At 47.3% G+C, this 13342-nt stretch overlaps 4 protein-coding genes across 4 annotated transcripts; 3 read left to right on the top strand and 1 right to left on the bottom strand.

Annotated features, from left to right (window-relative positions):
• Window positions 1-147: 147 nt before the first annotated feature.
• On the bottom strand, window positions 148-2965 carry MCYG_05489 (DUF221 domain-containing protein; the record flags this gene model as incomplete). Its single annotated transcript, XM_002845574.1, has 5 exons — window positions 148-953; window positions 1009-1407; window positions 1475-2413; window positions 2481-2773; window positions 2835-2965. 5 exons carry the CDS (start codon window positions 2963-2965, stop codon window positions 148-150), a joined length of 2568 nt encoding a protein of 855 aa, XP_002845620.1.
• A 1871-nt stretch (window positions 2966-4836) lies between these two features.
• On the top strand, window positions 4837-7922 carry MCYG_05488 (conserved hypothetical protein; the record flags this gene model as incomplete). Its single annotated transcript, XM_002845573.1, has 10 exons — window positions 4837-4996; window positions 5071-5114; window positions 5177-5809; window positions 5883-5978; window positions 6041-6277; window positions 6335-6381; window positions 6438-6522; window positions 6585-6694; window positions 6745-7763; window positions 7825-7922. The coding sequence occupies 10 exons, from the start codon at window positions 4837-4839 to the stop codon at window positions 7920-7922; spliced, it is 2529 nt and encodes an 842-aa protein (XP_002845619.1).
• A 1323-nt stretch (window positions 7923-9245) lies between these two features.
• MCYG_05487 (proline iminopeptidase) lies at window positions 9246-10425 on the top strand (the record flags this gene model as incomplete). The annotated part of the gene is made up of 4 exons (XM_002845572.1): window positions 9246-9369; window positions 9442-10110; window positions 10201-10304; window positions 10369-10425. 4 exons carry the CDS (start codon window positions 9246-9248, stop codon window positions 10423-10425), a joined length of 954 nt encoding a protein of 317 aa, XP_002845618.1.
• Window positions 10426-11372: 947 nt separating this feature from the next.
• MCYG_05486 (carboxypeptidase Y) lies at window positions 11373-13304 on the top strand (the record flags this gene model as incomplete). The annotated part of the gene is made up of 3 exons (XM_002845571.1): window positions 11373-11591; window positions 11638-12049; window positions 12145-13304. 3 exons carry the CDS (start codon window positions 11373-11375, stop codon window positions 13302-13304), a joined length of 1791 nt encoding a protein of 596 aa, XP_002845617.1.
• Window positions 13305-13342: the final 38 nt, after the last annotated feature.

Raw genomic sequence — 13342 nt, 5'->3', positions numbered from 1 at the left:
AGCAAATATCAGAATACATCACGTATAGATATATTCGTAGTTTCGTAATTTTCATGATAGAAAATAAACAAAGGTATACACATAAAAGGCCGTTTTGTGCTGTACATAATGTGTTAAAGTAAAACTTCCTCCGCAGGGCAACAGCGTTTAGTAAAACACCTTTTCTTCCCATATCGGCGGCTTCATTCCGACTTTATCCCATACCACTTTATTCTTTTCGTCGAGGTGGGCTTCGTCATCAGTCATGGGTATAATTGGATTGGTAAGCTCAACCTCCTGCCGGCTTACTCCCCCAGCATCTCGTGGGATCCAGAGAAGAGGTGGGCGGCTGTAGACGCAGGTAGGGAAGTATGCGTTATCGGAAACATGTTCGTCGTATGGGATTGATGGGTCCTGCCGTATTTTCTCTCGCAATGCAGCGTAGTTGGCATATATGCTAGGGTGAAACAGCCACCAACGGATATTTTTGAGCTTATCCCACAACGAGTCTTGTGCTGTGGTAATCTCAGCTAGAGTCAGTGTGCTTTGGCGTCGAGGTAGAAATTCCTTGCCGCTAGTCATGGTTCGTGATAGGAATCCGGGTTTATCCAGGTCAATTGGCGTTGTACACGTCCAGTCGTCTTCGTTGTTCAAGGTATGGGGTAACGCCGATAGTAGCGGTGCCAGAGCTTCATTCAAGGAGATGTGACATAGAGCGGTGAAAACCGTAAACATCCCCATCAGAACCATAGGGCCTATCGCTGCGCGGATCGCAAAGAGCCCAAACATGCATACTTCTGCTAGATAAACACCGGTCAAGACTTGTTGGAGTGCTCGGGGGTATACAAGACCCTTCGTATCCACAACTGGTTCATAGACGAATAGCAGATTGTATCTATAAGCCTGATATACTAGGTAGAGACCGAGAGCCGAGAAGCCTAGGACAAGAGGTGCTATGCAGCTGTAGGTGATTGCTATTTTAGTGACGTTAGCTTCTCTTGTCAGACTACCGAGATAATCATTACATACCAATAACAGTCATGTTTGTAAACACCGGGAAAACTGTTCCCCACCATACTCCCGTGAGTGCAGCCCAGCGTGAGTACAGCTTCCGCGGAGTAGAGTCAAAGAAAGCTCGGAAAATTTTAAAAACAAGAAAAGCAATAACTTGCACCACCGCCCCTGAACTCAGCATGAGGCCTTGGAAAAGGAAGTATGAGATGTAGAAATTCGTTGCCTTAGGTAAATTCTTTGCCAGTAGGTCTTTGGCCGAGAGCGGATTTTTGATAATTTGGCTCGTGGCTGCTGAAGCCGCTGACGTTATGGTAGTTACCAAGAACACTTGGACTACCTGGAAACAGAAATGTGCATTTTGAGTAAATAACTCTGCTTTTGCCGTCGAAGGGACGCCTGACTGCCTCCCACACCCTATTGTAGCATTTTGTGAGAATAAGGAATCATATTAGAAAATGAGAGAGTCAAGGGGCCTGCGTACATCTCATGATCCATGGAACGGTCGACATCAATATGGCCAAACCCGCTGCAGGAAGCAGGCCACTTATTATTCCTTTGATGAAAGGGGGAAGTTCATTCACAAAGCTGAGAAATTTGAGAAGATTTGTGAGGTAGGCAATATTAGAAATTGATCCAATAAGGGCAGATGGTATAGACCAAAAGATGATCAAGACGGTAATGAATCCCTGGACTGCAAATTTCCTAACAATTCTTTGATACCATGAATATCGTAGGGCCGGCCATAGCACCTGGTGAGGTGGAATTCCAATAAATCGTGGAGTCATCTGGGAAGGATGGTGGTGTGAGAGTGTCTGATATGCTATTTGGGCCTCACGTTGGGTTGTGAATTCAACGAACACGCCGCCTATACTCTTTGCTTCGCCGATTCGGTGTTCTTCCTGTAGAGCATTGACCTTTGGAATGAGTGTAGCAAGGCGAGAGCGGAGACTGTCGATGATATCAATCTTTCTCCCGAAGAAATAGTAGGATAGCCGTGAAGGGCGGTTAACATTCAGTAGCCAAGGGGCCTGCTTGATGTCAGTTTCAGTACTTTGCTTAACGGTGGCTTCTTCCAACGAGATCTCCGGTTCTCGACCTTGTTTCTTCAATGCCTTTAGGCGGGCGGCATGTGCATCTTTAACATATCTCGTTTCGGCCCCTTCCAAGAGATACGCAAGGCTGTCTCGCTCATTGACAAGTCTTGCTAATTTCGAGGTATCCTCAGATGCCCAAACGCGCTTGACTGAGTCACCAAAGATTTTGGACAGCTTTGTCTTATTCTGGTAAGACTTCGGCACCGACATGAAGAGAACGGTTCGGGAGGAGATGCGATCAGCATATAGTGGAGAGAGTAGATAAGCCTGGCGAAGAGCTGCGTAGAAGATGCTTTCTCGACAAACCATAAGGAATACAGCGCCTGCTACAAGTTAGAAACAATAGCTTGGAGCACTCATGGCTACGGTATCCAGAAGGAGCTAGTAGCTTACCAAAAAATATCCAAGAAACAATTGTATGTGCATAATATCGCTTAGGGTCGACAACATTGCTGAAGGTCAGGAGGTCCAGCTGGGTATTGCCTGCACCCCCAGTGATATGTACAGGCATCAAGATGGGCCAGGTAATGCAGCATCCGATGAAGCATAGGAGCGACATCTTTTTGAGGAACCGAAGAAAAAAATATCCATCTAAGGATGAGTGTCGGAGAACATGGCTGTCCGGGAGGCGTATAAACTCTCCTATCCAGTTTATAAACCCTTGAGAAAGTTCTGGGCTTCGCTCACTGCACAATCATACATTAGATGTACACTCTCTGCGCCTATATTAGAGAAACTACAACATACTGGTCATGCATATGCCCTAGATATGATCTTGGGGAATAAAATCGGCGTTGTGTGCGGCGACAGATAAGAAACACCAAGAAGCAAACAATAGCCAGGATAAACGCAGGGAGGAAAGTGGAAAGCAATGCCATTCCAGACGTAGACGCCGTCAGCCCTACGCTGTTGAGCGCATCCGAAGTTGAGGATTTGTTTTCCCCCCGCGCTGACCCAATGTTTGGATCGTTATTTGGGTCCTTGGTTAGGATTAGCCACGGCCTATCTATATTATAGAAGAAGTAAAGAAAGAACAGAAGAACATACCAGTACACCCCTGCTGATGAGCTCGGTCATTATGACCAGATCCTCTGGAGACATCTTCATATTCAATTGCGATCTTGATGATCTGGTTTATTTAGGGTACAGCGCATTCGCCGATGCACACCTTCAGCGTCATGTCCGAGCCAGTTAAAAGGCGCTGTCGCTGTCAAGCATTACCGTAGCTAGAGTAGACATGAATATTGCTTATGAGGTAGAAGTCTTGAGCATCAGGACATCGAAGAATGCTGGGGAAAATCGTCATCAGCAATAATAATCCGGGATGGAGGGTTGGCTGTAGGGGGGTCTATGAGGTGTCATATTAAATGATTAGCTCTCGCTTTTTACTTGACAAGCTATTTTCTTTCGATTCGAAGGGCCGCAACAGGGAAAACCCGAGAACGAGAGATACCGTCTATTGGGTGATAGGCAACGCTCCAGCCGTCAATTGAATGTGGGAGAGCGAATGAAACACACCGGGAAAAAGAAATAAGGAAAGCCAAATAATAAGCACTGTGGGACAGGGGGGTCCAGTGTCAACACGATTGGTCTCCTTACGGTCTGATTGACGGTCTCAGCGTCGTTGGGTGGAAAGCAGCCAGCCAAAGGAGACGAACTAGAACTGGTGGAGAGTTGGAGACACATCTCGGACCTTCTCTGTGCAATTGAGGGAGAGAAAAGGGGAGAGACCAAGTGGAGGATGCATGGACAAGAGCCTTAAAAGTCGATCGTGGGGGTTGAAATTCTGCTGGTTATCTGGGCGAATGAGAAGAAGCGGCTGATATTCTGCAGCCTGGGGTTGTATAACATGACGAATATCACATTAAGAGCAATAATATCGTTGTTGTTTTTATCCAAGGAAGGCCGTCCTGGTTGATATTACGGTGTCTATATATGCAGTGCAGACAAGACGGGTCTCGTATAGTTCTCCCGTCCACCCGCCTTCTCGGATTCTCTCTGAGCTGTTATTGTGGAAGAAGAAAGTGACCAATCCAGAACCCATCAAGTCATCCACTAGGTTTGGTGAATGATTCTCGTAGCAAATCCGATATCTCTTGCTCAGCGGGAGAGCAGCCAACCGTTGGAGGGAAAACTGCGTACGCAGCCAGTTGCACAGCAGCAGCCTTGGATAACCCGGGCATTTCTTTTCAGCTCATGCAAGCGTCCAGATGAATACACAGAGAGGTTGGATCGGTTGATAGCATCCACCACGGGGCGTATACTGTATCTGGGGTAGATATAGGGAGTATCAGCTGAAACGCCCTTCGAGAAACCGTATTAAGATAGAGATAGGCCCGAGACACTGTTACTAGCTCATGTAAAGGCGCACCTAGGGTTATATCGAGGTGCCAGTCAGATGCCATCATATAAAGGCGGCGATGATGCTCGCTGTCGTGGTCGACGAAGCCGTCTTCCTATAGAAGAAATAACTGCTATATCAACCAACATCGCCCATAACATCGCCCATGGAAGACTCCAGGTTTCCGTACCCCGCGGCGGCAGGAGAAGAAAAGACTAGCGAGACGTTTGCCTTGTCATTTTGTTCCTCACAGCGTTGCCAGCATCGCCTTCTTTTTCTTTTTGGCACCTCAGCAAGCCCCAGGGCGATATCATATTCTCTCGTATTTTTTTTTTCAACCCCAGATGGCTTGGGCGGCTCGACAATGCCTGGAGATAGCTGACCCTAGTTCCCTTTGTCCGCTCAAAGATGGAGCAGCAGCAGCAGCATCATCGACAGCAACAGGAGCAACAGAAGAATCAGGAGCAGAAGAACCAGGAGCAGAAGCCGGCTAAATTTCACTGCCAGTTTGCGGGTTGCAACCGCTCGTATCTTAGAAGTGAACACCTCAACCGCCATGCCTTGATTCGTATGATTTTGCTCCTCCAGATGAAAGACATTTCGGCAGTCAACTTCTAACTGTCAGGATAAATAGATAAAAAGGGAGCATTCCTCTGTTATCTGTGCCAGAGGAGGTTTACTCGAAAGTAAGCAGGTTGCGTGGTTGTTTGAAAGTTATGAGAGCAGTTTTCTTCGATGCTGATGACAGCGTAACTACAGTGACCTCCTTAATGCACATCTACGGCGCCATGAGAAACGCAAGTCTACGTCTGAGAGCGTAGAGCAGCCTTCTACGACTTCGGACGCTCCATCTGGCGGCCAGTCTGCTACTCTTGCGCCTCTGTCACCATCGCCATCGACGAACCTGGCCATCACCAACAGCTCCCCGTCAGAGACTAAGCCCGCAACCGCCGCTGCAGAATGGCATCTCGACCATCAGAACCGTTTCGATGGCCCGGCAGGCCAGCCTCCTGCGGTCTACAGTGACGTTGCTCGCCCGCCCGTCTCTCATTTCCCGGCAATGGCTCCTCTTACGCTCCCCTCGCCTCGAACCGACCCTACCAGCCATGTATACAGTAACCATAATAATCATAGCCACAGCCATGTTTCACCCAACGGGCAGGCGAGCACCCATGCTCCCCATAACTCCATCAATCATTTACCCCAGCTTATGAGCCAGCAGCAGCAGCAGCAACAGCAGCAGCAACAGCCATATCTGGCAATGCCCACACCCTTTGACGACTATCCCTGGCTCTTCCACAGCACCAGTCTCTTCGACCTGCCATCTGACGATTATCTCAATCTTCATTTCGGTGATACAACTGACCATACGTCGCCTCCAGTATGTTGTCTATGCGAATAACCATACTGGGATTTGAGAGACTTGGTTACTAAACATCGTTCAATTGTGTCAGGACATATACCTTCCGTCTATCGGTTCTAACTCTCCCCAATACGAGGCTCCCCAGATAACCACCCTCGACCATGGGAAGATACTTAGCCAATGCTCTGTATGTGGAAAACAGAATATTGCCAGGTGTTTCGGCATACCCCATTTCTAATACCGTGCTAGGACCTCGTAAACACACCTTTAAAGGACCCTATCAAAATGAACCAAATTCTCCATCTGGCGCTAGATTACTGCGATGTATACATGCCCTTTTTCCATCGACCAACAATTAACCTCTCACGACTACCGTCTGTGTTACTCCTCGCCTTGTGTAGCCTGGGTGCTTTTCTAAGCAAAACACACGAGTTCTACGAGTTGGGGAAATTGCTACATAAGCATGTGTGGTCTCAAACAATCGAGGTAGATTTTTTCTCAATTTTTATGGAGAACTATATTTAACATCGAGCTTATGGATAGAAACCACTCATGAGCGCAAGGGTTGAGATGCCATTTATCCAGACACTGTTCGTTTCTAGCCTCATTTCTATTTGAATGATATTCTGAATATTAACTCATCCAGGGTTGTCCTCGAGCATATATGCACGTATGCTATGGCGCGGCATGAGCATGAGATGTCAGAAATTGTACATAGTATTATTGTCACGGTAGGCTTGATCTAGCAAATACCCCCATTATTGCCATGCACTATATCTAACTCGGTTACAAGCTTGCACGGCGTAATAATCTCATGACAGAGAGCCCCAACCGAGAAGGAGGCACTCGACAATCCCCAGATGTTAAGTGGAGGGAATGGGCACAGCGGGAATCAATCATTAGGTATGTATTGGCACAAGAATAACCGCTCCCCGTGTGCTTACCTTGTATAGGATAGCACACACCATCTTTGTCAACGATGTGCAGTATATGGTCTACTTCTCACATCATGCCTTGCTTTCTGTTGGTATGATGAAAATACCACTTCCAAGCCGCCAGTCACTCTGGGATGCACCCTCTGCTGTAAAATGGGAAGAGGAAATGCGTCAGCTTAAAAAAACGAGCCGATCGAGGTACCTTAGCCTGGACTCTGCCGTCCAGTCAATCTTGTCTATAAAAGATGCAGATCATATGCGCGAAGTTCTCCTCTGGCACAACACTCCTAATCCTTTGTCACTACACATTATTATCCATGGAATAACTTCGGCGATAGGGGATGCAAAATATCGATCTGTATCTTCTTCCAGTAGCTTAGTTATCCGCGAATTACAGAGACTGGAATTTGATAGTGCACTGGCCTACTGGCGAGATCAATTCGACCACCTCTCAGGCCCAGATCAGCGGTGTCCGCTATCGTGGTGTGCCTTGGTTATGTATGACTTCTCTGCAGTGCTACTGCGGAATAACTTGTCAGACATTCAAATGGCGGCGGGAAGTGCCTTCTCCTCAGGCCGAACAGTCACCCCACAGGTTGCACAAGCGGCATATACTCGTCTAGTCTCGACAAATCCAGTCTGTCATGATTCGTATTTACATGCCCTCGAAGTGGTCGGCTTATGCATCGAAGAGGAACCGGGGAGCAGCAACGTTAAACCCGGCCTCGGAGTTCTATTGTCACAGCCCCGGCCATTATGGCAGACCTACTGTGCATTCCTCGGGCTTCTCGTTCTCTGGGCTCGTGCCCTGGGCCTGGAAAACAAGGATCAACCCCGGAATGCCTCAAGAGTCAGGCCACAACAGTTCTCCCCGCAACTAGCTCCATCCACTGCCGCAACCATTTTGGCCAATATGCACCATCGCGAACAGGCACAGTTCTCTGCCGCCTCAGTTGAAGTCCAGGTGCTTAAGAGCGAGCTTAGAGAACTGATTAGCACAGTCAGCGAACGTCTATCGGCTAGCTCATGGGAGATATGTAAGCCTACCATCCTTCTAGCGCCCATATCAGTCTCATCTAACCCAGTATCTTGGTGTAGCACATGAAGCCGCTAGAATCTTAACTTCCTTAGTTGAGAGGGAAGGCCTGAACTATCATAGAAGGACAAGCTCTCTTCTACAAAATCCCCGGGAATGACACATTGCTATATATGAGGTTCTCAAAAGGATATACATTTACTTCCTCAGAATTCCCAGAATTATCACTATTTTTGATTATTATTAACTAGATGTAATATTAAGGACGTGTTCTATATCTGATACACAAGAAGGGAGTCTCCTTCTTGTCTGTATCTGCATGACAAGATACCCCTCAAATTATGATATCTATTGCTATCTATACCTATGTTTTTTTTTTTTTTTTTTTTGGGTTTATTTTTTCACATTAGAATTACCTTCTCTACAGGTTGAAGTCCTATTCAGCCTTTTTCTTTTTATATTGCTAGCTTAGATGTCATCCCTGTGTTGTTGCTCAAGTGTGCAATAGAAAAGAATATCCCTCGCCTGACCCCTACCCTTTACAGTTGAATAAGCCTGTTTATGCTATAGAAATACCCATTCATCTTAGCAACACCGCGATAATATTGCTGTTTCATAACCTTCTCACGCAGGTAAGATGTTTTGCTGCCATATATGAACTTCTACACAGCTTCTAACGAGATCCTCAACCTAGTGCTACCAAATCACCCTCATATTACCCTTTATCTATCCATCTGCTGGCTTAGCGAACAAACAATCACTCAAAGATGTGCAAAAAGACCACTCCAAAGTATATCTGCGGCCACCTTGGAGCAGCCCGTGTGCTTCCATGTCATAAAAAGGAATGCAAGGGGCTCATCACAGCAGTTCTTCCCTGTCATTTGAAGTGTGCATATTGCTGCGAGATCCGGCAAGGAGATGAAGGGAATGCTAAACTCGATGGATTGACGGTGCATTCGGGCACTGAGGCAAGGAAAAAGTGAACTACAACATTGCCTTGTTCTTCTTAAAATCGGATCAAAATACGCAGGAAGTCTTTTTGGCTTGAAGCTGCAGGTTTTATGCTTCCTTTCTTAGTAGCATAACAGCCGTTGGTTATGCTACGTATTTAAGGGCTCGAAAATGGAGAGGACTCTTGGTAGATAGAAAAACTAAAGCTCATCATGTATGTAGGTATTCTCGTTTTATACCAACAGCTCCTCCATAGATATAAAATGGATACATGGTGATTACGAAGTTGTATTTCCAACCATCTACTTTTGTTCAATCGTTTATGTAAATAGCCTTGGTTTGCCGCCTTGCGCGCCCCCTGAGCCGCGCGGGGGCGGGGAAAGTCGCATCATAACCATTTTTTCCAGGCGATTATCATCTACATTATTTCTGTGTTTATTCGAAAGAAGAGAACGCTTCTCACAGATTGCTATCTTCAAGATATCAAACAAAACCACCAACCATATATATCTAGAGCTGGTTTCAGTCCAAGATGAGCTCACAAGACATTCACCCTGGATACTCCCATGCGGATGCCTTTGACGAAGGCTTCCTCCCGGTAGGATCTATCCATAAAATCCATTACGAACAGTATGGGAAGAAAGACGGCAAGCCAGGTGAGTGAACGAGGTCAATCCTTATACCAGCGGCTATTTTTGTAGATATTTACTAACGGTTGGAGCGGCTAGTAATCTTCCTCCATGGAGGACCCGGCGGACACTGTACCAAGGGAAATACCACCTTCTTCAACCCTGATGTATACCGTGTCGTCCTGTTCGACCAGCGTGGTTCCGGGAAGTCTCTCCCAAACTCCGAAATGCGTGAGAACACGACTCACCATCTCGTCGAAGATATTGAAGCTCTCCGCAAGCACCTCGGTGTCGAGAAGTGGCACATGGTATTCGGGGGTTCCTGGGGTTCGACCTTGTCCTTAGTATACGCGCAGGCCCACCCTGAAGCCGTTGGCTCTCTCGTCCTTCGAGGCATCTTCACCTTCCGGAGGGAAGAGCTTGAGTGGTCTCGACATATCGTTGCTGGTCGTCTGTACCCCGACGCGTACGAGGAATTTGTTAACTTCCTCCCTGAGAAGGACAGAGAGGACGTTGTGGCCGCATACTACAAGCTTATACAGTCTGATGACAAGCAGACACGCATCACAGCCTCCAGAGCATGGAACAAGTGGGAGTTGTCTATCAGTGAACTGCGTCAGAATCCTCAGAGCCTGAGCAAGTTGGATGATGAGGACTGGACGCTAGCACATGCTACAATGGAACTCCACTATGCTGTGAATGATGCTTGGATTGAACACGGTTCATTGTTGAAGAAAGAGAAGATCGACCTAATCAGACACATCCCCAGTAAGTGGCCTTTCTAGATGTCTCGGTAAATGTATTTGTTCTTCACGGGAATTTACCCGACTGACACCCCCCAAGCAACCATCATTCAAGGGCGTTACGATATTGTATGCCCACCTCAGACGGCCTATGAACTGCACAAGGCATTCCCTGAGTCTCGGCTGTTTTGGATTGCGGATGCCGGACATAGCGCAATGGTGAGTTGTGCCTATAACTGATCAGCTAACTATAGAGAGTAGACTGCTAAGTGACTGCCCTTAGGAACCCGGAACGCGCAGTAAATTGACTGAGACTTGTGACGACTATGCTTCTCTATGACCGTTGAGGGAAACCTATATTGTCACTAACCGTATGTAGGCATGTATATACGAAGAGCCGCTCAGAGAAAAAATTTAAAGAAACTGATATTACTTACGAAGTAATTGACTATCCGGCTTTCTTCCCCTATTTTGTTCAAGCCAAAGTCCACGCCATTTCGGGGATCTGCAAAGCTTTTAGACATATAACAGCAATGCTATAACAGGGACGACATGACCTTGCGGTCTCTTCCACGCTTTTCACACTCCAGAAAGAGTCTCGTTCCCACTAACTCAATGCATAATGGAGACACGGGAAATAATTTCTCGGACATCCACCGTAAGTATAGTATATATAAGGAAATGATAGCACAGTCAATGGAGCACGCCATATATAAGATTATTGTTAAGACCTTAACAGCAAACCCAAGCCCATTCTTCATGACATGTCTGGCTTAATAACTAACTAGTTAATTATTCAAAACGAGTGATGTCCGGCGTCTGGCGTGTATCTGAAGATATTTTCTCGCCCAGTCCTTTTTCTGATCCAAAGTTGATGTCGCACCTTTGTCTCATCTCGACATTTAGCCCCCTTCTATGCGAACAGCCGCGAGACTCAAGACATACGAGGCCGCAATAAGAATATGTGGGAAATAAAATACAAAACTCCGCCTGTGGGTCAGTTTGGGGAATTGAAGCTTTTTAGCCACTACAAATCAAGGCTTTTGGTGCGTTCGGTGGTGCATTGGTGGTACTGAGGCATCAGCCTTGACGCAGCCAGCGCCAGCTCGCCCGATACCTGAAGCCAATTTGATACGTGATGGAGAAGACACTTCCCCTTCTTTGACTCCGCTTGGATATTCTATAAGCCCTGTTTCGCAGCAGTTTCCGTCAGTGTGGCCCACCATGGCCTATCGCCTGAGCAAAATCCTATCCTAATGTCCACAAGTTTATACCCATATTACTACCATGTACGCTCCAAAGAAGGGATATTGTGCACATCACCTTCTGCCTCCCCCCGGAAACCTTTTCGCCGAACTGTTTATTGATCGACAGGATTGCCTCCACTTGTTGTTTTTCGCCTGCGGATATGATAGTGAGAGAAGTGCTCACAAGGTGGCAGACGATGGCTCAGCCATTAGATACAAGAACGGCCTGTTCCCTCCTTCCATGAGTCCAAATTCCATTGTGTAATTTACACAAATACACTCGTCGATTTCCTTCATCTTCTTAGGCCTGTCTGCACCAATCAACTATGAAGGGCCTTCTTTCCATGCTCCTTGTTGGAGCCGCTAGAACGTTGGCAGCTCCCCATGAAGCAGGCATCATGGCCGAGGGGATGCTGAGTACCGAAGGCAAGGCGATCTGGGGAAGCATCAAGAAGTCTGTGCCAGAAGCCCAGATAACCCATTTCTTCAACGCCCCGAAGCCTCACCAGGCTCGACCTGAAAGCTACTGGGACCATGTCGTGTCTGGACAAAGTATTGAAAGCACTTGGATCCATAGCGACGGAGAGGGACGTTCTGATATCAGCGAATATAGCATGAGGATCAAGACTGTGGATCCAAGCAAGTTGGGAGTTGATACGGTCAAGCAATACAGTGGTTATCTTGATAACAGCGCCGATGACAAGCACCTTTTCTTCTGTATGTGTCTACACACCTATATCTGCCAGAAATGGGCTCCTCTGTCCTACGTCCCTAGATATTTCAAAGGAAACATTGCTAATCTTTTACTATAGGGTTCTTTGAGTCCCGAAATGATCCAACGAATGACCCCATCATCCTGTGGCTCAGCGGAGGCCCAGGATGCTCTTCCATGACCGGCTTATTTATGGAAATGGGGCCGGCCAGGATCGATGAGAACATCAAGGTTGTTCACAACCCTCACTCTTGGATTAACAACGCCTCTATGATTTTCTTGGACCAGCCTGTCAATGTTGGGTTCTCCTACGGCGAAAAGGGAGTCTATAACACGCCCGCCGCATCAAAGGACGTCTTTGCATTCTTGACCATGTTCTTCAAGCAATTCCCGCAATATTCCAAGCAGGACTTCCATATCTCTGGAGAGTCTTACGCCGGTCATTATATACCAGTTTACGCTGCAGATATCCTTCAACAGGAGTCCAACATCAACTTAAAGTCCATCCTTATTGGAAACGGCCTTACCGACCCATACACCCAGAATGCCTACTATGAACCCATGGGATGTGGTGAGGGAGGTTACGATGCCGTGTTAGACGAGGCTACCTGTCAAACCATGAAAGAGGCTATTCCAGAGTGCCAGAAGCAAATAAAGGCTTGTTACGACGAACCCACCGATGTTGGTGCTTGTGTTCGCAGCGCCGGGTTCTGCCAGGAAGCCTTCCTCTCTCCATACTCAAAAACCGGCCGTAACGTCTACGATGTCCGCTCCCCTTGCGAAGACCCCGAGAACCTCTGCTACCCTATCCTTGGGTGGATCTCCAAGTACCTTAACATGCCTGAGGTCATGAGCGCCGTCGGCACCGAAACTAAGTCATTCTCTTCCTGCAACGACGAAGTTAACCGTCGCTTCTTCAGCCAGGGAGACTGGAACCAGCCCTTCCACCGCAAGGTTCCCGAAGTTTTGACTAAGATCCCTGTTCTTATCTACGCTGGAGATGCTGACTATATCTGCAACTGGCTCGGTAACCATGCCTGGTGCGATGCGCTTAACTGGCCCGGCCAAGGTGACTTCAAGCCTAAGAAGCTTACTGGAGTCAAGCACAGTGTGACAGGAAAGGAAATTGGACAGGTCAAGAACCACGGAGGCTTTGCTTTCCTCCGCATCTACGGTGCTGGCCACTTGGTTCCGTATGATCAGCCTGAGAACTCCTTGGACATCTTCAACCGCTGGATCGGTGGAGAGTGGACTAAATAAGCTATGATAATGAGGTCTGGCAATCTCAACCTTATCCG

This window comes from Microsporum canis, genomic scaffold (genome assembly GCF_000151145.1).
Source record: "Microsporum canis CBS 113480 supercont1.5 genomic scaffold, whole genome shotgun sequence".
Taxonomy (NCBI): Eukaryota; Fungi; Ascomycota; class Eurotiomycetes; order Onygenales; family Arthrodermataceae; genus Microsporum; species Microsporum canis.
Note: the sequence above shows the minus strand (reverse complement) of the source record. Positions and strands in the feature narration are given on the sequence as shown.